The sequence below is a fragment of the Cygnus olor genome, chromosome 14 (assembly GCF_009769625.2).
Source record: "Cygnus olor isolate bCygOlo1 chromosome 14, bCygOlo1.pri.v2, whole genome shotgun sequence".
Lineage (NCBI taxonomy): Eukaryota > Metazoa > Chordata > Aves > Anseriformes > Anatidae > Cygnus > Cygnus olor.
Window position 1 is genome coordinate 19868742 of NC_049182.1, and position 24736 is coordinate 19893477.

The following is a 24736-nucleotide window of genomic DNA, read 5'->3' on the forward strand; positions in this document are numbered from 1 at the left end:
GGCAAATTTTGGTCAGCAAGTACAGCCCTCAACGAGGAGTTGATGGCATCACATCTCTTCTCAGGCTGTGCCCAAGGCGAAGTGAAGTCTGTGTTGGCAAACACACACCCAGCACGGAGCAAAGTCCCGCAGCAGGCAGCTTCCCCAGCACCACGGATCCCAGCACCAGACCGGGGGAAATGTTACACCTCATTTGTACCGCACAGATAAATCAGTAAAAAGGCGATCTCTTATACGTGCTATGCAACTTCTGCAAACTATTTTGAAATAAACTACTTCTGTAAACTGCTCAGGTCAGCCAACCAACGTGGCCTGTTCCATTCACGAAGTCACGTTTGTTTAAATGGATTCCCAAATGTGAAAAAGCTGCTCCAGGCAGTTTTTGCCATATTATTTATTGTGCACAACATTATGTCACGAATAATATCTAAAATCACTCTGAATTTAAAATAATTCAGGAATCATATCCCAGAGCATACCATGGTACCAGAAATGATTGTCAGCAACCAGAGGTGATGGAATCAAATCACCATGTGCTTACCAGAAAAAGGGGAGCTTCACCCCTCTAAGCATGTTTCAGCTGCACTTCAAATATACACAAAATTTTATTCCTAAAGACAAAGATTAGACATTAAAAACTTGGACCCAAGTCCAGCAAAATGTTTGGTTCCCTATTGTCCTGTGGAGTCTTGAGATCACTTGGGAGCTGGACTAAGAACAAAGTGCTTTCAGAGCTGCAGAGATCAGCAATCCAAATATTTTAGGCAGTACATTTCCACAATAGGGATTTGATTCTCCATCAAATCTCCATCAAATGTTGTAATATTCTGTGTATTTGCACATTAGAGAAATAGCAACGTGCCTATTTATAAAATACAATAGAAAGGTACTAATTATATTAGGCACTAAATACATATGTGTATGTATTAAATATTCACCATTTTACTTAGCCAGAGGCCTCACTTTTAGCATTGCGGTCATCTCAAAAGAAAAAGCAAGACCCAAAATGATTTCCACCTCAGGTGGAATTTGATTGAAATAATAAAGACAGGTAGCTTCTCACATGTGCAGCTGCTCCGCCAAAGGCTTACAAACATGACAACCGAGTGCAAGTAATTCTTGGGACGTAACAAAGTTATTCAAAGTGCAAAGGCACAGTGCCTCATCTGCACTGAAGAGATCGACCCTTCTAGCTATGCCAGCATAGCAGACATGTAAAACCCTCTAGTGCGGACACGTACATCAATATTGGCATCCTAGACTGAGACTCAGCAAAGCACAACAAGCTCTACAGATACAAAGCACCTTGTATGGCATTAGCAGTAGATGACTGCTATCTCCATGGCAGCTTCATTAGCTCAGCTAATGCTATTAAAATAAAGTTTAAATCACCTCAATCACTTAATCACCTTTCCAAAGCATGTGAAAGAAAACCCAGAAGATAATGCCCTGAAACAAACTATCTGCCTGAAGAGTTTCGCCCTCAACTAACAGGGTTTCCTCTTGTTCCAGTTTCTGTTCTGTGATCTTCTTGTAGACCAGCAGTCTCCAACAGTCCAGTCACGTGGGTGATGACTTTGACCTCCTTAAAAACTCCTACCATCAACACCAGGGCGCTGGCAGCAGGCGGCTAGGCACAGTGAGGTTGCACAGCCCTTGGGTGGAAGACTCAAAGAACCGGATCCAGGGAGATGTGCAGCGTTGCTGGTCTTCTCAAGTAAGGTTTGAGATGTAGATTTAGGATCCAGCACAGAGTGGCAGCCAGGATGCTCTTCTGCCTGCAGAACCTCCCCTCTGCACGCCAGGCCTCTCGGTGCAAGCCAGCAGAAGTGAGCAGAGATGAAGGAACTGCTGTGTTTTTTTCTCAAGAGAGAGGATCCCTCCGTTCGTCACTGTAGCCCGATGGGGAGGGAGTGCAGAAGTCATGGCAGCTCAGCTGCCCTGGCTGGGGGAGCCCAGTACAGAATTAGATTAAAATTACACAAAAATAAATAAGCACAAAACCAGAAATCCCTAATAACATCCAGTACAGGACACTGACTCATGCAGCAGCACCGAGCAGGAACTCGGTCCCTGCGTTATTATTACACTCATTATGGAAAAAGGCACACCGGCTGCCCGCAGCTCCCTTCCTCCCAGGCTCAGAGCCCAGAGGACTGGGAGATTTTGGGACTGTTTTACAGCTTTTTGCTTTAGCCTTGGTGCAAAAACTAGGCAGCAGTTCACAGACAATAGCAAAATATACAACGATTCTTCTGCTTACAGTCAAACACATACAATGCCTTAAAGCAAATCACAGAAAGAGGCATGGAAGAGGGTGATGAGGTGGATCTGGCAGCGAATTAGGGAGCAGCAGCTGGAGCTGCAATGACTTACTAGGAAATCAGGATCACTTAATTGTGCAAGACTGAGGTTGACCATGTCACCATAAATCCAAAAATAAGCACCATGTGCATCGTGGCAGCACCTTTCCACTTTACGAAGTAGACTGAAAACCGTTTCTGCGTCAAAACATTTACACAAGTTAAACATTTATTACTGCAATTGGCACGTAAGGAGGAGTTGAATCTACTACATATGGCAGCAATAAATGCAGAAAGTCTGACATTTTGCAGGAGACTACTAAAGACATTTCCAGGAGCATTTAGCGTGGCTGAGACTGTGAGTATTCATTTCCATAATACTGTGTTGTTATCATTAATGAATATGCTAATGATCTCTTAATTCCTCATTTAGACTGGTAATTGCCGGATTAATGTCTTTGGGAGCAGAGTCGCTGGAGATCAGTGGTTTACACAACCTTCCAGGCTGGCCCAGGGCTCTGAAGGCTGCGGCTGGGACAAACGTCACTGCTCTGGACACAGGAGTGTTCCCAAAACCAATCGTTCTGGGATTCCTTCTTCCCACAGACTACACGTTAAGCTGTGAGGCAGGGATGAGAGAAGGGCTAGATGGCAGTGGGTATGGCAGACTTTCCCTTTTAAAATCCAGTACATGCATTCCACCATTTATTTTAGACAGCAGACGGCAGAAGAGCCCCTTCCAGGACAGAAAACAGACACATCACAAAAACACAACTGGTGAAATACAGCTGCTGCATTCATCAAACAGCTGCAAAAGGCATGTATACATGCCTGAAATTCCTTTATAAATCACATTCTTTAGGGAAACAGTTTTCGGTTATGGTCCCTGATTCCTAAATATGAAGTTGGATTACTTCTAAAGGGTCCATAAACACACTGAAGCATACTCCTCTTATGAAGGAGGCTTGATTTTGCTTAGACTCACGCCTCTGTTAAAAAGAAAATATTGGCCTAAAAGGAAAATGGCTGAAATCACAGTTTAAAGAAATCCCTGCCATGATAAGCTCTAATCTTCAGGTAACGTCCAATGACTCTCTATTACACTAAACTCTCTGACAACTGGTATTTATTTATGTTCCCTTTTAACCAGGGCTGTGTGAGTTTATACAGAGGATAAACTGTGGCCTCCGGATATTATCTTAAATAAGAACATCAAAAATTGTTCTTTTGTTTGGCTGGCTGCTTTTACCATTGCATTTTAATATGCTTTTTTAATGTTTTGTTTGAAATGGAATTTGGAGGCTACACTGCCAGTTGTGGCTGCACAAACAGCACTGCGGCCAAGCATGATGTGCTCTAGCTGAACATAAATCACTTTAGTGTATCTTTTAGCTGTAATCTAAATTAATTCTTTGAAAATCAATTTATGGCTGTTTTATTGTGCTTTAATGCAAACAAATACCCAGGTGCTACAAATATGCATCCTGACAGCTGTGGAACTACTGCTTCTTGGAAGTAACACTCTTACTCCTCCCTTCCTAGCACAAGTGGAAATGAATTTGAAAGAAATGTTGTTTAATATTCGTTGTTTTCCTCTTCTGTTACCCTGCTGCATAGTTACAGGTCAAAAAACTCTTCACCTGGGCAGCACGGAAAGGGTAGAAGTCATCATGAGAGTGTAGAGAGGAAAGACTCACCCAAAACAGCTTCTACTTCACTTTATCCCTGCTTCAGAGGACGTCTCCTGGTGGGCCAGAGCAGCTTCTCGGTCCTCCCCTCCCTCTCAGCTACATGCCCGAGGGGCAAGGGAGTGAGAAAGAGTGGCTGGGGGTAAGCATGAAAATTTGCCTCAACAGGGTACTCTGTTTATTGTTTGTTGTGATTTAATTTTTCATCACGACTTTGAGGAGCGGGCGCTTCTTCTAGCACTATTCTGCTGTCTTGAAAAGTAGTAGCTAAAATCAGTGTTTAAAAATGGCATGGAGGATTTTGCTTAAAGTGAAAAGCCCTCCTGAAGCAGAAGCCTGGCTGCTGGAGCTGCTGAGGACATGGCTGCTCCCTCCTGACGCTGGCCCCCGCTTTGGTAACATAAGCTTGCTAATTATAATTATCCAAACTGCAGAAAAAAAATGAAAAAAAAAAAAACAGCAGTAGCTGTTTGGGATTCATCTCCTTGTATAAACACGCCCTAAGGCTACGAAAGAAAAATATTTGTGCTTTTTGAACACTGCAGAAGCATTAGAATTTTATCTCTGGTATTTGAAGACCTGCTTTTGCCTTAATAATGCCAGTTCTAGAACACATAATTCAAGGATCTCAGTTATATGCTACAGTGTGTCCCTCTGCCCATCTTCTAAATATTTCTACATGCTTCTACAATGTCCTAAAAATGCAGGACACAACATATAAATGTTGCCAGGTCCTGGGACTCATCTTTCTGCTATCTATTCCTTCTCTTGAGGTCTCAGCTCCTAGAGCGAAGTGACGTGACATTTCAGCTTTCATTGAAAGAAGTTACTAGTTACTAGTTGCTCAGAAAAAAAAGAAGAAAATAATCCTAAAAAGAAAATAGATTTCTATTTAGAAGATGTTTCATGACTTACATTGCATTTTATTACCTTTTTGATTCTTGATTCATTATTTTTGAATGATCAAGACTAAGCATATTGTCTGTATAAAAGATCTTTTCCCTTGTAAAAGCTGCCAAGAAACTGCAGCTCAGACTATAAACTCCCCTGGGAGAAACCACCCTCTTCCAAGTGTGTATGGTGTTCTAGGTATAGCTGGCACTCAGTTAAAAAAAAAAGTTAATCTTTCAATCATGCTTTCATAATTGTATTCTATTGCTGTTAGAACAGAGAACAGCCTTCCTACTCAGTGCTTCTACTTTAGGATGAACAATAGACACTCTTCACTGTTCTGCATAATTTAAAAGCAAAGTACAAAGTTTTATTTACACTAACATGGTGAACAGCTTCCAGCAGACCTCTCTGGCTCTTTTTCTAATGACTGTACTTCCTGGCCTACCATCCCCATTCCAAAATGCCCATGACTGAACACGTGTAAAGGATTTATGGTCAATAAAACCTGTATTCATACACGAAGTCTGTGTGACACTGACAGATGCTGGCTAGTCTATGAGGCCCTTTTCATTTTGGCTCCTGTGACTCTGCCTGGCTTGTAAAACTGGCTACGAAGAGCTGCAGTGTGTTGACACCCATGAATTACAGATCTTCATATCTAATGTTCACAATTCTGAAGTGCTCCTAGACATTAGGAAAATGAACGATCGACCATAAGCATGAATCAGACTTCTAAACAATCTCCTCCGAATAAAAACCCTTCCAGATTGTCTCTTTAGCTTGGTTCTCTTTGGATAATCTTTCCTGGCATGTAAAGAAATTAGAAAATCATGTGTAGAAATTAGAAAATCATGTCCCTGTTGATCTGGCTGCATTAGCCTGTCAGAAGATGACGACAAAGCATTTAGAGGTGATAGGTAGTTAAAAGCTATTCGTTAAGACTTTTTTCCTGCATGTCTAGATTTTACTTACCTAGCTGTCTCAAAATCACCAGCTAAGGACTACATGTTATAGACCAGAGCAAACAGTCCCCGTCAGTCATTCCTTAAAAATATAAAGGTGTGATGATATGAAAAAGCAATACCACAACTAGGGACAAACAGTAAGTTGCCTTGTAGCATTTTGTTAGACAGGATGCCCAGACTCCTTCAGGATCTTGTCCCATCCAGAAAGACTTCAATGCTGATGATCAAAACTCGGGGGGGGAACAGAAATGGAAAGTTGATGACAGAAGAGAAATGAGATGAAAATCCACATGAAAACTCTTTGGTTCACAGACTGGTCACAATCAAGTTAAGAATTGCCTTCACTCAGTACCACCTGTTGAATCATTACACCTGGCAAAGTAAAGCATTAAAACACACTGCACAGTAACCAATGTGTTACCAACAACCCTGCCTCTTTCCATCTGAGTGCACGTATGTTTCATACGCATTTTTTTCCAGGGTTTGTTCCAATTTGCTGCCTTCCTCCAGCTAGTTTTTAGAAGCACAGGTCCCATTGTGCTCCTGCGCACCCAATGCGAAGTCCACAGCCTGGTGCACACTGTGGAACAGAAGGTGGTCCTCGCCCTCTTTGAAGAATTCTCCACGGATCAGGGAACTCCTCACCGAAGGATTGCACTGGGCCAGTAGCACCTGGACATCTATCTCCTTGTAGTCCTTGCAGACCTCTTTGAGCGTGCGTATTCCTGCCGTGTCCAGGAACTGCACTGCACAGCAGTCGATCACTATTGTGTGAAACCCCAAGGGTTCAGAGACAAGCTCCAAGGAGATGCTGGTTTGGTTGCCACCAGAACCCGCCTCTTTGTGTCTAAGCATTCTTTTTGCTGCCTTTTTCTTTGCTGCCTTCACCTGGGCTGGGTTGACTCCAGTTTGCTTGTACAGCGTGGATCTGAAGCACTCTTTGTTGATATAGTAGAGGGGTGCTTCGAAACGGAACACCACGACTCCTGGCTTAGTTTGCAAGTTCTTGTAAGCAGACAGGGATTCGTATGTTTCAGACTCTGCCACCCAGCCAAGCAAGGGTGCCTCTGGTTTCTGAGTTCGGAAAATGACACAGAGCATAGAGAAGCAAACGCCAACCAAAAGACCAATCTCAGTACTGATGAGTGCTGAGGATGCCATAGTAACTATCCAGATTACTGTGTCCACCCTGCTCAAATGCCACATTTTTGGCAGGTCTTTGAACTTTCGCAGGGCTCCTCTGAGGTTTACAATAGTTATGACAGCAAGGACACATTTCTGAAGGGAATAAAACAATGGCGCAATCACAAGGAGGACTATTAGGATTAACAAACTAGTCACTATGCCAGAAATCTGGGTCCTACAGCCTGTTGACTCTTTGACAAGAGTCTTGGCAAGAGCTGCACTTGTTGTGAAGCAATGGAAGAAAGAGGGAATGATGTTGCAGAAGCCAATGGCATACATTTCCTGGTTGGCCTTCACGGTGTAACCATGCTTCTTGGCAAACATCTCAGAGAGGGAGACTGTGATGGCAAAGCCAATGATGGCTATGGGGATTGCATCCAAAGCCACATTCGGAATGAGGTTCCATTCTGGAGGTCTGGGTGGCAGAAACCCAGTTGGGATCTCCCCAGCAATGCTCGAGCCGTATGTTTCTCGCAGCTTCCCTAAGTGAGATGCCAGAGTAGCTGCCACAACCACAGCTAATTCAATTGGTATTGGAGCCTTAAGCCTGGATTTAAAGTGTTCGTTAAGCTCTTTGGTTGGGATAAGAACAAGAAAGCACAAGAAGCTGGTGATGAGATCACAGATGTTGGTCTTGTGTATGTTTCTGAAGATGTTTGTCCATGTGGTTATGACGGAGCCGACGCCACTGCTCCGTGGAATGTCCAGACCCAGGAGATACTTCGCTTGTGAAGTCAGGATGGTAAAGGAGGCACCCGTGACAAATCCGCTGAGCAACGAATCAGAGAGGTACACTGAGACAAAGCCCACTTGAAAGAAACCCATGGCCACCTGCAAGGAATCAACCACACAAAACAGATTAGGATCCACACCTTGCAGATGTCATCCCTGTGGGGCTCTGGAGGAAAGCGGGATATAAAAGCACCATACGTGGCCTTAGAGAACAAGGCATGGTGTCAACATGGAGCAGACAGTCTCCATTATTCAGCTGCTCCTTGCGCACTGCACTTAAACGAAATGCATTTCTAACACAGAGCAGGCTTTTTTAGAGGTCACGGAGGTCTCCATACTCTGAACATGTGCCTACCGTTTGCCCATTGGCTCAACGCGCCTCTACCTGCCTTACTGGGCAAAAAAGGAACACAAGGGAAAAAGCATTTGAAATACTAGCTACTTTTGCCATTTCTGTCACAAGTTCTTTTGATTTCTATGAACTTTTCAGGGATCCAAAACCTATGCTTTTGTCTGTCTCCCACTCGAGCTCACAACCTGCAACAGAAATACAGCTTATGGCATAACAGCTGCCCCTTGCACTGCATAAAGCTTGGCCCATCTGGCTCAGAAAGTATATGAGCTGCACACCCTTGTGATGCAGATTATATACAAATAGAGATAAATTTTTGAAGTGCCTTGTCATTCGTTTTTTATTAATGTTAGTTGAACGGAAAAATCCTTCGTGCTCTTCCACAGGAATGAGTGGTTTTATGGATACCTACCCTATGTGCCTTCACACCTGGTAAACTTCCCTTCCTTCCCACCATCCTTCATGCAAAACAGAGCACAGACTTTCTCACGGCAGCTACAGAAACTTTTTGAAATCTCAACAGGTTTTGCTAGAAACCTTGTAACTTCCCGAGATGGCCAACAGGGCTGCCTACACTGTTACCTGAAGGCAGCAGGCCAGAACTTACACGTATTAAACATTAAGCAGTGTCATCTTGATACATTTCATTAGGTAGTTAAGGCTAATCATGGCTGGAAACTTCCTAAGAATCTCAAAACATTACTGAAGAGAAGGCAAGTTTGGGGCCTGGACTGAACAGACATGGGTTCAGCTCCAGACTCTACAGTAGGCTTCTCCACAGTCTAGGTAATTCATTTAATTCAAGGTTTTCCTAGCTATAAAACTGAAGTAGTGATAATCATCTTACCTAGCTGTGCTGTAGGCAACTGGTGTGACCAGGTTTGCTTCTTGCAATTTGATTGTAAAATTATGGATACAAAGAGAATGTGAGTTTGTTTGGAGCTTCCCATTAAAATTAAACTAATAAAAATCAAGTGTGTGAAGATCTATTGGTTGGCAGGCTGAGAGACAGCAAGTAAAATATGCCTAACATTCAGAGTGACTGAAAATAAAATAATCTGACTTTTCAAATAAAGAAACTTAAATGTACCTTCAAAGTTCAGTGCAAATCACAGCTCCAAAACTGCTTACATCCTACAGTGATAAATCCACTGTGCACCAGGCAACACAGAACATTTTTGAAATTATTCAACACTATCTTGCAGTACAAGAAAAAGTCCTAGGTAATGCCTGAAAGCAATGGTTTAGAGTATCAAAGGTACGTCTCCTTTTCCTCTCCTCTACAATTTGATTAGCTACCACCAGGGATGTCACTGCAGGAAGAAATGAATGTGAACTCACGAACTGAAATATCACAGCTCTGCAGTACTGTTAAAACTAAATCCATCCTAGTTAATGCCTGACAGTCTAAAAACAAAAATATCTGCTTTAATTTCAGCAAGCATGCAATTCTATGAAGTAAGCAGAGACAAAATAGTAAAATATTGTTAAATAATGTATTTTGATATGGTAATAACTAAAAGTTTTGTTTCAATACAACACTATTTTATCTCAGTAGCATCCCTTTCATACAATGACATCGATTTGACTTTGAAAGGGCAGACAGCAAAGTTTTACAAGCACATTGACAAATAAAAAGAAACCGGAAATAGCTTTTCTGTTCAGAGTATTTTTCAATAAAAGAAAAACCAAATGACCCAAGTCTGGAATTAAAAGCTGACACGCCACATTTTGGCCCAACAAAATGGAGGCCTAAGATATAAGCCAGTTCCAGGGCAAGGCAAGGAAGGTGATGAGAAGAAAGCTACGGGAACAGCAGGTGTTGTCTGGCAATGCTCCAATGCAGGTCCTTACAGTCCCCACTAAGGTAACAAAGCAAGCACAAAATGCTGTTTAGAAAAGGCGAGGACAAAGACGAGTTTCTTGCACCACAGTAACTGGAGACCTCCAGTCCTCCCTTTGTCCACTCGCCTGAGATGCTGGGAACATGCGCAACCCCAGCAGACAGCCCATAGGAACAATCACTTAGAGAATTAAAACTATTTCCACAGAATACCTGTTTGTCCTCCTCCTCTTACCTGATAAACTCCAGCTATGAAGGTCACGGTGGCTCCCACTTTTATTGCATAGCAGGTTTTATCACAGAGCAGGACCTGCGATGTCTGGTTCAGAGGCACAATGGTGGTGTTTACATGCGTGACTGTATCTGTGTGGGCATGAACAGTGGCTGCCTCCAAGTCGTAGCCAGCTCTCTGCACTTCACGATCCACCACCTGGCCCACCATCAGGCAAAGTGCACCAAAGATACCAACGGAGATGTGGCGAGACGTTCCAAATATGGAATAAATAATGCCTGCAAAAAAGGACGTATAAAGGCCGTAGATAGGCTCCTGTCCAGCCAAGAGAGAATAGGCAATTGACTGTGGGACTAGTAAGACTCCCACAATCACACCAGACATTAGGTCTCCCAGTAGGCACTCTTTTAGTTTGTATTTAGGAAGCCATTGCAAGATGGGAAAGAAACTGAAAACACAGTCTTTAACTTTGGCTGGTGTGCAGCTGCAAGTTTCCTTTGCTCGCTTAACCATCAGAGCCTTCAAGTTCCTCTTCTCTTCCTGAGGTTCCAAGAACATTCTGTGATGGAAAACATGCTTAGCATCATCTCCCTCTGGCACTTCTGCCACTGACCGGACACTGTTGAATTCTGCCATGGCCGCCATCTCGAGGACTGCCTAGGAACACAAAGAAGGAACATTTTGACTAAACGAATGCGTTACGTCAGACTTTTTAATGGAGTCAGATCAGTAGATACGAAAAGCAAGGGCTAATAGTCTTGGTTAAGCACAGAGAAAGCAAGTTCCAATCAAACCTGGAAAGAGCCTCCTCGTTACAACCCCTTAAACAAGGAATCATCCTCTCTAGGAAGGAAGCTGATATCCTGTAGAATAAACCTGCTGCTGTGAAATGGAAAAGAATGCAAGAGCACTGTCTCTTAGAGAGGCTTCCTTGATAAAAATGCTCTTTGCAGTCTGTTCCACAGTGCAAAGACAGACAAGGAGTTTTATTGTGGTACAACAGTCACTTCAATTCGGTTGCTGAAAATTAACTACAATTAGTGTATTTTTTGTATTGCATAGCTTGGTCTAAACCTCATTTATTTATGCATTTATTTATGTATTTAAACACAGTGATTACACTTGCCAAATATTGTAAAGATTTGCCAGCTGAAAAGATTTAATCCTTACACGATGACTTTATTTCAGCCAATCACATCTTTTAAATGCTAGTTTTCAAGTAAATTACATCTAACCAAAACAATACAAACAAGTGGAAGGCATATTAAGGGGGATAGTGTAAGGCAGGCAGCACACTTCTGCCAGAACACGTGCTCTATACAGACTGTTTACATACCATAAAACAAGGTGATTATATCAAAGCACATTTAGGAACAGAAACAAATTGCCTGAATGTGAGAGACCGAATTCTTGATGAGACAAGCCCTAATGAAACTTGACGACCCCAACTGCGATTGCCTGCACTGCTGTGTTGTCATACAGCACTGTCAGTTTCTGGAAAACATCCAGAATGGTCCAGAAAACTCTCTTTCCATCACAATACCTGTTACCGCCAATATGCTGAAGTCGTCAAGTTTCAGCCAGAAACACACTCGCCTGGTGCTGCAAGTCAAGGTCAGACACTGCAGCAGAACTCTGAAAGTCTTTTTGAACGCTGCCTTTGTAGTCACTGAGTGCTAATAACAACGGGCCACTTACGTATTAATTATACCTTCTCTATGCAGTGCAAACATCAACCAAACTAATATTTGATGCAATGTTTACAACTGAATTAATTATCACATCTATCAGAGCTAGCCACGCTGAGCATTTTGAGAATACATCTCCAAATTTGTTCACTTAATCAACATCTCACAAGTAGCTATAAAACATTCACTGCTACAATCACTTCAGAATGAACCTCTGAAAAATGTGTGTGGGGAGAAGTGAGAGAATTTAAGTGTGGTGCTTAAACTGCCAGCTTCTCCTACAGCCTGAAACTGATCTTCAGAGCTATGCAGAGAGGAAATTACTTCTCTTAGACTTTGTACTAATCAACTGATTGTTCAATATTTCTTCTTCCGTTCTAGGTTTGCACGCTGTCACACGGAGGTATCAGATGTGGACCACACATATAATGGGTTACAAACAGCCACATCTCTGACAGTCTGTTTGCTCAGACAGAGATGAACAGCTTTTGGCTAGAAATAGCAACCCAAGTAGTTACTATCTTAAAACACCCAAAGCATACGATACTAAGCTTATCAAAGGACCCACAAGACAGTAGGAGCAGCTACAGTACTTAACATTTAGACCCACTTCTCTTTCCAGACAAAAGCATTCAGGGATTTCTACAGTAGCCTTCCAATTAGAAAGCAACTCAACCTGACTGATCCAATTCTTCCACATTACACCACAGCATACTTCTCCTTAGAGTCTCTGTTCTGCAGTCTATGCCCCAGTTTCCTGGAAGTTCGAGCCTGAGGTACCTGTTTGGTTGCAACGAAAGCCTGTCAAAACAATGCTTTACAATTATATTGAACCAGGTCAATCTTCCCCACTGTTCTGAACAGTTATTGGCAGCCCAAATTCCCAAGACTGTGCTACCAGGCTACAGCTTGCAGAGGGCTATCTAAAATCAATACACACTACATAATGCGGATAGATAGCCAACAGGAAATACCAGGGGCTGGTATTTTAACCCTAAAAGGTGCTTTCATTCACTACAAACCCAGAGACAGCGAGCATCTCTCTGGCAGGTAAGCTCCTACATCCTTTCACATAACCAAACCTGCTCCCTTTTTGCTAGCGGCCACTGGACCGCTACTGAAAGGCAGCTGTGTTTTGAACAGTGACCTCCCCCGCCCCAGAACTGTAAGTAACACTGTTGTATCAGGAGGGGTGGATTTGCTGCACAAGGTGGGGACTGTATGCTCTCCTGTTATCATGACCTCTGCAACCCATACTCTGTTATATTCTGGGGCAGACAGAACGGCATTGCCTGGTCTCATGCTCTGAGACACTTCACTAACACCTGGCTCCTGCTCTCCCCACCCAGCAGGTACTTACAGCAAGGTGTCAATGCTTTTCTCCTGCTCCTGCCCCTTTCCGTAATCCCACACCTTCAACTCTGTGCCTACCCTATCTGAAAGCCACATGGGGTCTGCAGGGCAGGATCTTCAAACTAGAAAGACTTAGCACAACAACCAAGGAGAACATGCCTCTTTATGGTTGCAGTTCTGAGAGCAGGCTGAACAGCAGCTTTGGAAAATTCACATTAAAAAAAAAAAAAAGGATGAAGCCTAATGCACTCCTGTGTTAGGTGAGACCTAAGTGGAAAATTCCACAATTTGAACTCAGGTCCTATTTCTGGCATCTATGTCCTTCTATTGGTCCTGACCCTTATAAGTTAAAGAACTGTGAGTTCTGCATCCGAAGATTAGTCCACCCAGACCTGTAATATATTTACATTTCTAGGGGTAAATTTCCAAATGCACTTATTAGCCTTCTCATCTGCTTTTCTTGGACAAGTCAATCACCTAGTATAATACACAGAAAGAGAAGAAAGCATTAGTTTTGCCTATCTGTGTTCTTAATTATTCCAAAATTCCATCTTAGAGCCGCCTAGCCACGCGGAATTGCTGTACCACATACCTAAATACACCTTATAATGACAAACATCCTTTGATTAATGTCTTACAGTCCACTATCTATAACATGCTTTAGAATAATTATATGGTCAGAACAGCTGTATGAAGGATTCGGATCTTTACAATGAGCACTTTATGGTGCAAGAAGTGACTTACTCAAGCTCACGCAAGGATCACTTCAAGGACAACGCAAACTCCCAGCATACATCCTCACAATCCAGATATCTAATCTGACCCACCCAATAGTTATTGCAAAGTCCACTTAGGAATTTTTTATAGCACATACAAGAAAAGAGAAAAAAGTGAATACAGCATGCAAAAGCAAGTGTCTGCAGCACTCAGCACAAGCACATTCCGTATTTGTATTTGCTCAAGCAGTTTTACTCATTTCACAAGCACAGAGTTACAAATCAAAAAGCCTTCATCCGATGCTCAGCAAATCAATACTGCAAAGCTAGGGGGGAAACTCACCTCCAGGCTATCTTTTGTGTGTAGCAAATTAGTTAGATTATTTCATCGTCTGACATTTTAGTAAAAAATTTAGCAACAAAAAGCCTTCTGATTCCTCTTCCCTTACCCAGGACTTCCAGACAGCTTACTGAAATCTGAGAATTTTTCTTAATCCATCAGGAAACTCAAACATGAAACCCAGCTCGTTCAATTTAGCTCTGTGTAGTGTCATAAAATGTCTGTACAGTAGATGGTACCTGGTTTTTTTGGTTGTCTCAATGGTACAAAAATGTTCTAAGTGAAAATCTTCTTGGCTACTAAACTGCGGGCATATACTGGATCTTTGTGTTCACCTGCATAACAGCTTTCTGTACGTGGCATGAAAAGGGCCTTTCATCACACAGTCACAGCCTCTCAGGATGCCAGGACACTAGGAAATGACACAATTTTCAACACTGTTTCACCCGATTCTGTTTGAAAGCATTACTCTGTATTACTTCTGAAACCATTTAGCCCAACCGTGCTGAATAAAAACGGATTTTGTTCTTAAAAAAAGTTCTGTATACTGAATGATATTCTGTATATTTACTCTGGAAAAGAAACTACTGTCTTTTTTGTTTTGAAAACTGCTATTTTCATACAGCTCATTTGTATGCCTAGAATTCACTTTTATCGGCTCCTTTTGGCCTCAGTAAGATCTTCAGGGGTTGTCTGACTGCCATGAAAGCTTTACATAAGCAAAGGATACGACACAGAACTGTGGAAATTTCCAGTATCTCCATCGTGTTATCAAGTGACTGCCATAAAATCAAGATATGGGGAGGTACTGTACCCCTGAGATCCAATGACTTTTACAGACTATTTCTGGATCCCATGTGGGCCTCTCTTACTGATCCCTTTATATGTTAGAGGTGAGCTAACGTCTGCCTAATGCCTGTCTTACTGGAAACACTACCTGCAGCACAGGGCTTGGCTGCCTTGGACTTCTGTCTGTGTCCCAGAACACAGTCACCCTGACAGTAAGAGACTAATGGACCGTGAAGCTCACTCGGGGGCTGGAATAACATACTACAAGTTTAAATGTAAGACCTGAGTAATTAAGAGTAGAAAATTAATGAAAATATAAGTGTCGGTTCTCTAACACTGATATTAGTTTTCCAGATTATTTCTCTAAATTTCATTTGCATGTATTGCCACTGTATGCTCTCACTACCCAGCCTCATGTACCCACCTGCTAGACATGAGAAGTTTCAGGCACGCACTTAAAAACTAATGCATAAACACATCATTTGAAGAGGCATGATCGTTTCTGAAGAGATGTAGAAGAGAAATGAGTAAATTAGAAATTCAGGTTCAATATGAACTGAACAGGAGCAGGGATACTACCTCAAGGTCCCTGCAAAACTTCACCCTAAGAATATAAGAGGAAAGCGTATCACTACGTTTTGATAATGAAATCTTCGCACTTACTCTTTTTGGCCAATAGACTCAGCTGTTACCAAATAATCTCCTTATTGTTGTGGAGCAACAAGGAAATTCAATACTGCCACGATAATACCAAGATAGGCACCAGAGCAGCACTGCATAATCCTTAACACTTTCAAACACCTCGTTCAAGATACAAACATTCATTTCAATCGTACTACTGAGATCTTTCTGAGGAGCATAAACAGACATACTGCCTTTACCATGCTTAACCAACATATCTGGGGACCGAGCTACCTTACTATCCACAGGATAGTCACCAAACTTGAGCTCACGCACAAGAAAACGCGCTGCCACACATGCAGACGGATAATAAAACACTGCTTGCACGAAACAGGGGATCTCTTCCTACTTCAGCGCCAGTTCAGCCGGGTGATGGTGCCCCTAGATGGCCCGCTCTGTGGAGAGGACAGCCGCCCATCTCTGCCAGGCAGCTGCACGTCCCGGGCGAAACGCACTGCCTGCCCTGCCCTCGTGCCGCAGATCCCCTCCGTGATAGCAAATGGCTGTCTCCCACATAACCCCAGCAGTCTTCTAGTTTGGCACAGAGCATTTCCAGCAACTCGCTTCTGCCTCAGGACCCTCCGTCTGCCCTTCCCGTTAGCCGGCAAGGTTAGAGCACCCAAGGGCTGCGCTCAGGGCCAGGCGTTGCGCTGGGCATGCAGAGGAAGCGCTGCCCCGAAGGAATTTCCTCAGCAGCTAATGCCAGCTCATGAAGAACCCGCTTCCTGCGTGGCTCAGCCTGCAGCCCTGCCACCCCAGCACGGCTCGGGGGGTTCACTGGGCCCGGGCGGACGGTGCAAGTAGCTGAGCGTTAAACTGAAAACCTGTAAGAAAAACTCACTGAAAAAAAAAAAAAAAAAAAAAAAGGAAAATCCACGCGCTTGTCACACTCCTGAAATTGCAATTTCTGCTGAGAACGCGTGTACCGGTGTGGAAGCCAAGGAAGGTCTGAGCTCCCAGGATAACGAAGGGGAATTCTGCTGTCTTTTGGGCAGGGTTCAGTGCCACCCCCTCGACCCGAGCGGCGTTTCGCCTTTGTCTGCCCGCCGCTCCCTGCCCACCTCCCGCCGCGCGGCGCCCTCCTCGCAGCTCCGCGGCTTTCGTTTTCGCTTTCCTGCCGCCTCGCATTATTTGAAACCCCGCACCGAGAGATGCTTCGGGAAGCGAGGTTGCGAACACCGAGCCCCCTGGAAGAGCCGGGGCGAGCTCACACCGCCAGTCCCTTGCCCTCAACCCCTTGCCCTCAGCCCCTCCGCCGCGCCGCACTCACCGCGGGGCCGCCGGCGGCCGCGGGCAGGACGGGCTCGGCTCGACTCGGCTCGGCTCCCGGCAACTGCCGGAGGCTCGGCAGCGCCGGCCCGGCCCCACGCCTCGCCCCCAAGCCGCCTCCCCGCCGAGGGGCCGGGGCCGGGAGCCGCCGGCCGGGCAGGGCCGCCCCCGCCGCGCCCCTCAGCGCGCCGCCCGGCGTCCCGGAGCCGCCGGGGGAGCAGCCGGGGAGACCCGAGGGGGCGGCCGGGAGGCCCGGGGCCGGCCCGGGGCCGGCCCGGGGCCGGGGGAGCGAAGTGCCCCGCTTGGCAGGACGGGGCTCGGTGTGGGACCAGGGCCGCCAAGGGCGAGGAGACCGGACAAAATGGCAGCTGCGGGCCGCGGCCCAGCGCCGCCGGCTGTTACCAGGGCCCAGGCTGGAGCCCCCCCGTCCCCGGCTCCCTCCTGTCGCCCCTCGGTCCCACCATGAGGGCCCTGCCCTGGTGGTCCTGCCCGGGCTGTAGGGATAGTGTGTAGGGACACTGTGTAGGGACACTGGTTGATCCGTGTGGGGATTTGTGGGGACTCCTGTGGTAATCAACACCAGGTGCCCCTCACATGCACAAGCAGTGTGGGAAAGCAGAAATCTTGCTCTTGGAAACAACCAGGGCAATGCAGGCTGCAAGGAGATCAGACCAGGCCTGTGGGTTGTCAGCAGTTACATTTTGGGGCCACGCTGTGGGGCTGTGTGGTTCCCAGTCTCCTGGTGGGACGGCCAGAGGGCCTGAGGTGTGGGGAGAGGGCGGGAGGACACAAAGGGGAGAAATTCTGAAGCTGCAAAGGAGCACGCATAACACTAATACAAGACTGGAAGTGGGTGAAAACCTCATCTTCCAGTGCATTCCACCTGTGGCACAGAGGTAACGGCATTTCGTGTGCCGGGTTACGCTTTGAGAGCCAAGTACCTGCCTGCTCTGCCTGTGCCTTCACCATGAGTATAAGGAGTTAAAAATGTGCGCTTTTATTTAATTGGCTTTTTCCATGGCAAAGGCACTAGTAATACTTCAGTTTTTACTTTCTAATTCTTTCCAAGTATGTTCTGAATTATGAGAGGCCTGAAAAAGTCTAGTGCAGAGAGTGACTCATGGTAATCCTTACCACAAAAAGGAAAAAAAACAACCCAGAAACAAACAAACAAACAAAAACACAAAGAAATTCCAGTGAAGAATCCATGCTTTAGTTAATTAAGTCACACCAACTTTAAAATTGAAAGATTAATAATCTGTTGGTAACTTCAGGTAAACTGACCTAAAACTTGTTATGGCTATAATTGTTAGGGATACCATAACAATTTCTTAAGGAGAAAATGACCTCACTGTGCTTTGGGGCACCACTAATATTCATAAAAAAATAGCCAGTCTTTTGAAGACCTTCATATTACTTCAGCATCCAGATCTACCTGGGAAGTATGTTCAGCTGTGAAGAACACAGGATCTCTGACCATTTCTGTATTTAAAAATACTAGCTTTCCAGTCAAATGTTCCATACTCTTTTTTTCCTTCTGAACTAAAGGGTCGCAGTCAGACGAGCTGTACCCAGCCCCGCTTACCTTTCCTTCACTGTTTGCACAGAAAATCATACATTATCTGAAATCGAACATTGCCTAATATTTGCATTTCATGTGGAACCTTGAGCTGCCAAATAGCGCATCAATGTATGACTGGAGAAAGCAACACTAACGTCAGACCTGTAGATTCCATGGTTTTTGGTGTTACGCAAATGCTAAAAATCTTGTTTTTAAGGGCTGTCGTTCTGTAGAAAACAGCATACTTCACATGGTAAACATCTAGTTAAAACAAGGTTTTAACTAGAAATGATGGTAAGTGGAAGATGCAAGTTGAAAAGGAAAAAAAAAGTTACCTTCCTCTCCACTGTCTATCCGCTGTCAAAATCATCAGCAGCTCTAACTTCGCAATCTTTTTAGGGATTAACACAGGAGCTTTAATGGAGTTTGAAGTATATGGTGACTCCAATACCATCAGAACGAACCATTGTGAGGACTGACATCTATTATAAAAGCATTAAGAGACTGCCTTTGTGTAGGAGCTCTGCAGAAACCTAATACCACAAAACTAAGAAATAGGCTTTATAGCCTTTTCATTGTCTTTAGAGGCGTTGGCTGTGGAACAATTTGGATCATCAAATATATCATGTCATCTTGAGAAAAACAGGGCAATAGTATCTTCATGGAACACAAAGAAAATGATATTAAAGAAAAAATTCCCAAGTACTTTTTTTTTTTTTTAGGATAATCACTATTGTTATTTTTGTCCTTTTAACTGTATATGGACTATTGTTGGATTGTGTTTTTTCTTCTTTTCTTTTTATTTTATACTGATTTTTTAAAAGGTGGGTAAAAATCCAACTAAATATTTAAGATGAGTAAATCATTTAACTTACAACTGCTTTTCTTTTCCTAAGGTATACTGAGTTTTGTGGTTAATTCATTTCTGTGTTTAGGGAACTTTTGGCCTTGGAGGAATCTGTCTGGGGATTTCTCATGCTCCAGAATCTTGCCAAGAAACTTGACCAGAGGCTTGCTGATGCACAAACGCCAATATGTGCCACCTCCCCATCCGGCCTAGTCTACATGTCCAACCTGCTGCCTCTGTTTCTCCAGTTTGTCCCACCATTTTTGTGATAGCAGATCTCCAGAGAGCAGTTTGTTGGCCTGCTAAATAACCTGAAAAACCTCGGTGGACCACTCCATCTTGTTCCACCATGCACGTAATCCTGCGCAGCCTCGCACACAGCACTGGAGCACTGCCCCAGCACTCCTGCTCCCCTTTTGCCCAGCAGCTCTCGTATAGTCCTGCTGCACCCTGGTCTCCTCAGCACACCGCTAAACAGGCTACATGCAAAGCCTTCATCTTCCCTCTCTGCCCTGTCAAAACCAATGCTGTGCAGCAGCTCTCCCAATTCTTTTCAGTCCTTGCTCAGCTTCTAGCTCAGCTCTATCCTCCTGCCACCTCCTCGCTCCCTGCCCTATCCCCAGCAAGCTTGCCACGCCTGCAGCTCCAGTGTGGGACAGATGGGCTATGGTGAAAGCTGCTAAAAATGTGTCTTCTTTTCTCTCTTTATCCTTGCTTCCTTGTCATTCACTGGGGTTCGGGCCTGCTTTTGCAAAATGTTGATGAAATTTGGAGATGAGGAAGATGGGCAGTGCCAAACTTGCTTCCCAGAGACTTAGGTCTGTATTTGCTTATCGCAGCTTGTGCAGACCTGCCTCCCCACATGGGCAGCCTGTCTGGTCTCCCACAAGAGAAAGAGGACAAGTATTGCTTGTGGGAGACCAGCTGGGGATACAAGACACAGTTGGCACCCACCCATGCACCCTCTGCTGTTCTCTTTCAGCGAGGTCTCACTTCCCCTTCACCAGCTTGCTGGTGCAGCAGTGGGTGGGGGATCACAGCGGCAGGGCTCAGCCTCTCCTGCCTCTTTGCTGCTGGGTTGCATAGGCACAAACATCAGCCCTGGAGGTGCTCCCCTGCCTGCAGAGAGGGGAGGAGTTCCTGCAGGAGATGTGCCACGTTGCTCTCTGCTCCTCCCAGCAGGATGGGATAGCAGGAGAAGGAGCCGAGGCAGCCAGCTAGGAGCTAGGAGCCAATCTAACTGGGGACGAGGAGCGTGGCCAAGCTACCTGGTTGAGCATCAGGAGCTGAATGGAGGAGGCTAGGCACAGGGGTGCCAGCAGCTGCTCATGGGTCTCCAGGCTCGCCAGCAAGGAAGCCCTGTTCAGCAGGCACCCACTTTAATTCCTCATTAACTGAACACAACCACGCTGGTGCTACTATAGTAAACGTCAATAGGCAATGGAAAGGAAAATAGGGACAAAACAACAAAAGTAATGTTAAGCTACCCTGAGCTTCTTGAACGTGAGCCTTTTGGGGGAGCAACTGAGGGACTAATAACAGTGTTCTGCAGGACAACCTGAATTCTGTGTGCAAAACCCAAGTGGCACCCATGGGGTCTGGTGTCCAACCTGCTGGTCGGAGCAGGCCCTAGTGCCAGACATGTGAAGGTGTCGATGTGGCACGTCTGACTTGTTTAGAAAACCTGTCAGACTAAGTAACAGAAAAATGTGTGTTCTAGCTTTTGAAATGCACTTTATTTATGTATTTGATTATAAGTTCAGCCACATCACACAATGCTTGGCAAAACAAAAAAAGAAGAGCCATAAAATCAGGTACTTCACTCTTCTCTAAAGATTTCCATCAAAAATGTGACAATGCCAAGTAAACTGATGTGGGTGGGGTGAAGAGAGCATAATAAATAATAGAAGCTGTAATTAATCAGAGTCCGTAGGTAATCTAAATACTTGAGTCATAAAGATATTAGAAAGAAATTAGCTCTGTCCGTATCTCAGGACTACATATCTCACTGCTGTGTTGCTATCAAGAAAGAGTGTTCTGTACAAATAGCTGTGCAGAACTGCTGCACTCTCAATGTATGCCATAGTCCAATAAGGTCTCCTAGAATCAACAATTAATTAGGTATTAAATTTTTTGCATTGTTGTGGGATAGAAGGCCTAGTTAAATAATTACTGGACTCCAGTGTATTTTCTTACACTTACACGGCTTTCATCAAGCCTTTCACTTCTCTTTGCTTCCTCAAGGCTAATCCAAGGAATATTAAAAGTATGACTAGTCTGAAATTCAGAGGAGTCCATTTTTGCTAATCCTAAAGCAGGTCAAACATATGGGGAAATAAACTGCAGCATCAGCCTTTTATCTAACTCAGAAAAACTGGATCCCTAAATATTAATTTTCATCCCCAAGCTTTGTGAGCCTGTGGCAGTATTGAAAAATGTATTTTTTTCCAAGCTACTTGAAATGAAATCCTTTGCTTTTGCCATATAGCGGCTGTTATAAAGTCCTTATCTCCTGCATCACGTGAATTTAGCCTACTATAGAGCCACCTCCTTCTGTGCCATTTTGGCAAGCATTTACATCAGCCACAAATTCGAGTCCAGTAAGCCTAGCAATGAAGAGCTCCATGGACTTCTCCCTTCAAATTAGATGATAGGCAAGTTCCAGAAAACTATTGTCTTAGTTTTGGCCAATAAATCCCGTTGGCTTTAGTTAATCTAAGTATTTTAATCCTAGTGTGGTACTGTATTATCTGTGATCAGTGCTTCAAAGGCAGCATTCAGACTGCCTAGTGAGGGCTGCAGAGCTCTTCATTGAAGCACAAACAGCTTTATCCCAGCCCGATTCAGAAGTACTCTTCTTGGCTTCTGCTCCTAGCTGTTCTGAACACCTCTTGTGAATGTGACTCCATTTGTGAGAACTGGACAGCTGTGTATGGTAAAGGTTTCTGGGAGGACCCTTCTCTAAACAGGTCACAGAAATTTCTACCAGGGGCTTGGAGTTTCCGGAAGCCAATAGCTGGCGTTAGAGGAAAGGCAGAGTCAGTACCTCATCCTTCCTGGGGACAGTAGCATCATTTTTTCCAAGACTGTCAGAAATGATGTTAAAAAAATGAGAGCAGCTTGCAAGCGAGGAGGCAGCTATCTATCCAGAACATGCCAGGAGAGCAGGAGTTTCTCAGCATCCTGGAGCTAGTTGCCTTTCACTCTGCTAGAGAGGGGAAAAGCAGTACCCTGGCTCTCCCGCAGCATCCTGTGGTTGGAGGCATGGGAATATATGTTTATAACATGGGTTTATGCTGGGGAAATGCTGAAGTGGTATTGCAGATTGGGATACAGAGGTGCTGACATTTCCTAAGTGTAGCCTACATAAAAGATGCAGAGAGACAAGGAGGGGAGGAGTTACTTCAAATACGGCGCCGAGTAAACCTCTCACTCCGCCATGATTTGCAGCAGCAGAGCTGGGCTGCGTTGGCTGGTCACGGTTCTTTCACCCAGGGTGAAAGCGATAAGTACCTGGCAGTCAGGGAGAAGCCTAGGTAATGAAAGAGCCGAGGAACAGGCTCATTTCTTCTACTTCATTTGAGTGGTTGAGAGCAGCTGTCCTTCGTGTCCCACTGGCTTGGAGCAGTAGGGAATATTTGCAAAGTCACCTTGAGCTGCTGCTGAGCTCCCAGGATGTGGCCGCGTGCTTTCTGTTATGCTGACAGCTGAAGTGTGCGGCAGAGCAAGGGCTGCAGATCCACCACAGTTCGGCAACCCCTTTAAACATTGAACAGATACGTCGCTCTAAATCTGAAGTGGGTTTTGCTGCTTTTATTGTTTTTACTACCTACAATTAGGTATATATTGGCTATTGCAAGTAGTAAGTTGTACCCATCCCTCCAGTCCAGGATGCTTCAAAAATGCAGTGGTGATAAAGCATCTGTCGTGCAGGAAGAGCACCAGAATCCGAGCCCATTGGGAACTGTGCCGGGAGCAGCACTGCGTGTGGGATGTTTGCTGCCAGGCATGCACTGCCCCACACATGGCCCCACTGTGGATGCAGCCCCGTGCCTCCCTGGCCGAGTTCCCCACCTTCCAGTCCTTGGAAGAGGCAAAGGAAAGCAAGGCTATGGAAATAATGAAGGGAATGGCTCTTTACACAGACATTATTACTGTTCCTACAACAACTCCTTGAGAAGACCAGGTGCATCTGCTGAGTCCCTTTCCCAAGGCCATTTGTGATGTTAAATGAGTTTCATTCCTTACATGCCGAATTTTATTTTCTTTATCCTAAGTGTTCTTATTTTCAGTGATTTATCTTGTGTGAACTCACCAGGCAAACTGTTCTCATTTTACTGGGAGTGTTGAGGGCGCCGCATATCATTTGTAAATCCTCTAAGTGGAGACCAGCAGCAACGTGGACCATGGTCTGGAAGCCAGCAGCTGTCGGAGATTTTCTTATATTTGTGTTAATCCTTCTTTACAAAATGTGCATGTGCTATGGAATTGCTTTAGTAGGTATGCAGGGGAAGCCAAGGCACTTGGCAGGTACCCGGAATTAGAGGACATTTTAAACAATGTTTAACTTTTCCTTTCCCCCTCAGTTCTGACTTTTTTTGGCTTTTTTTTTCCTTGTGGACCATTATGTATGTGAACCATTCATTTTGTTCATGTTTGCCATTTCATCCTTTCAGTTGGTTTTATACTGTAGAAGTACATGAGATGGAAAAGATTTACTTAGTGAAACAATAAAGCAATATTTTTTTGCTGTACTAATATTGTATTTGACAAGTTGCCTCCAATTACAATTTTGCGTTCCCTTAGGAAAAAAAAATTCTTCTCCCTCCCATGTTTTGAGCCTAGTTCTGAATACAACGTAGACATTAATATGTCAGTAAAAGACTAAGTTCACAAGACGAACAAATGGCGATGTACCATGACTTGAAGATACATCTCTAGATTTGAGGCTGGCTTTCTTAAAGTCAAAGCAACTACCCAAAGTTAAGCTGCACTGTGTAATTCAAACTCCATTTAATAGCTTTTTTTTTTTCTTCTTTTTCTTTTTTTTCTTTTTTTTTGTGGTCTCTTACATGTGTGTGGTAAAACAAATACGTTCGCAGTTAGGGCAAGATGACATTGTCCTCAAACCCCCATTATATAGCTGTTCTCAAACATATCCCTTCCAAAGTAAAAGTAAAAGATTTACCATCAATCATACCATAAGAAATATTTGTCAGAATGGACTTTTTTCCTCTCCAAAAATTAAAAAGTGGAGAAGAAAGCACCACATCTTTTCTGAATTAAAAAAAAAAAAAT

The 24736-nt window shown here is 44.3% G+C and overlaps 1 protein-coding gene across 3 annotated transcripts; it reads right to left on the reverse strand.

The window, feature by feature from the left end:
* Positions 1-379: 379 nt before the first annotated feature.
* SLC26A2 (solute carrier family 26 member 2) lies at positions 380-17147 on the reverse strand. 3 transcript variants are annotated; one of them, XM_040573344.1, is made up of 3 exons: positions 17032-17147; positions 10198-10851; positions 380-7866 (listed from the first exon to the last, which is right to left on the reverse strand). In XM_040573344.1, the coding sequence occupies exons 2-3, from the start codon at positions 10837-10839 to the stop codon at positions 6361-6363; spliced, it is 2148 nt and encodes a 715-aa protein (XP_040429278.1). In that variant the 5' UTR covers positions 10840-10851; positions 17032-17147; the 3' UTR covers positions 380-6360. The 3 variants fall into 3 exon arrangements, with proteins under 3 accessions (XP_040429278.1, XP_040429280.1, XP_040429279.1); XM_040573346.1 differs by lacking the exon at positions 17032-17147 and adding an exon at positions 16688-17016; XM_040573345.1 differs by lacking the exon at positions 17032-17147 and adding an exon at positions 14295-14732.
* Between the last annotated feature and the right edge of the window lie 7589 nt (positions 17148-24736).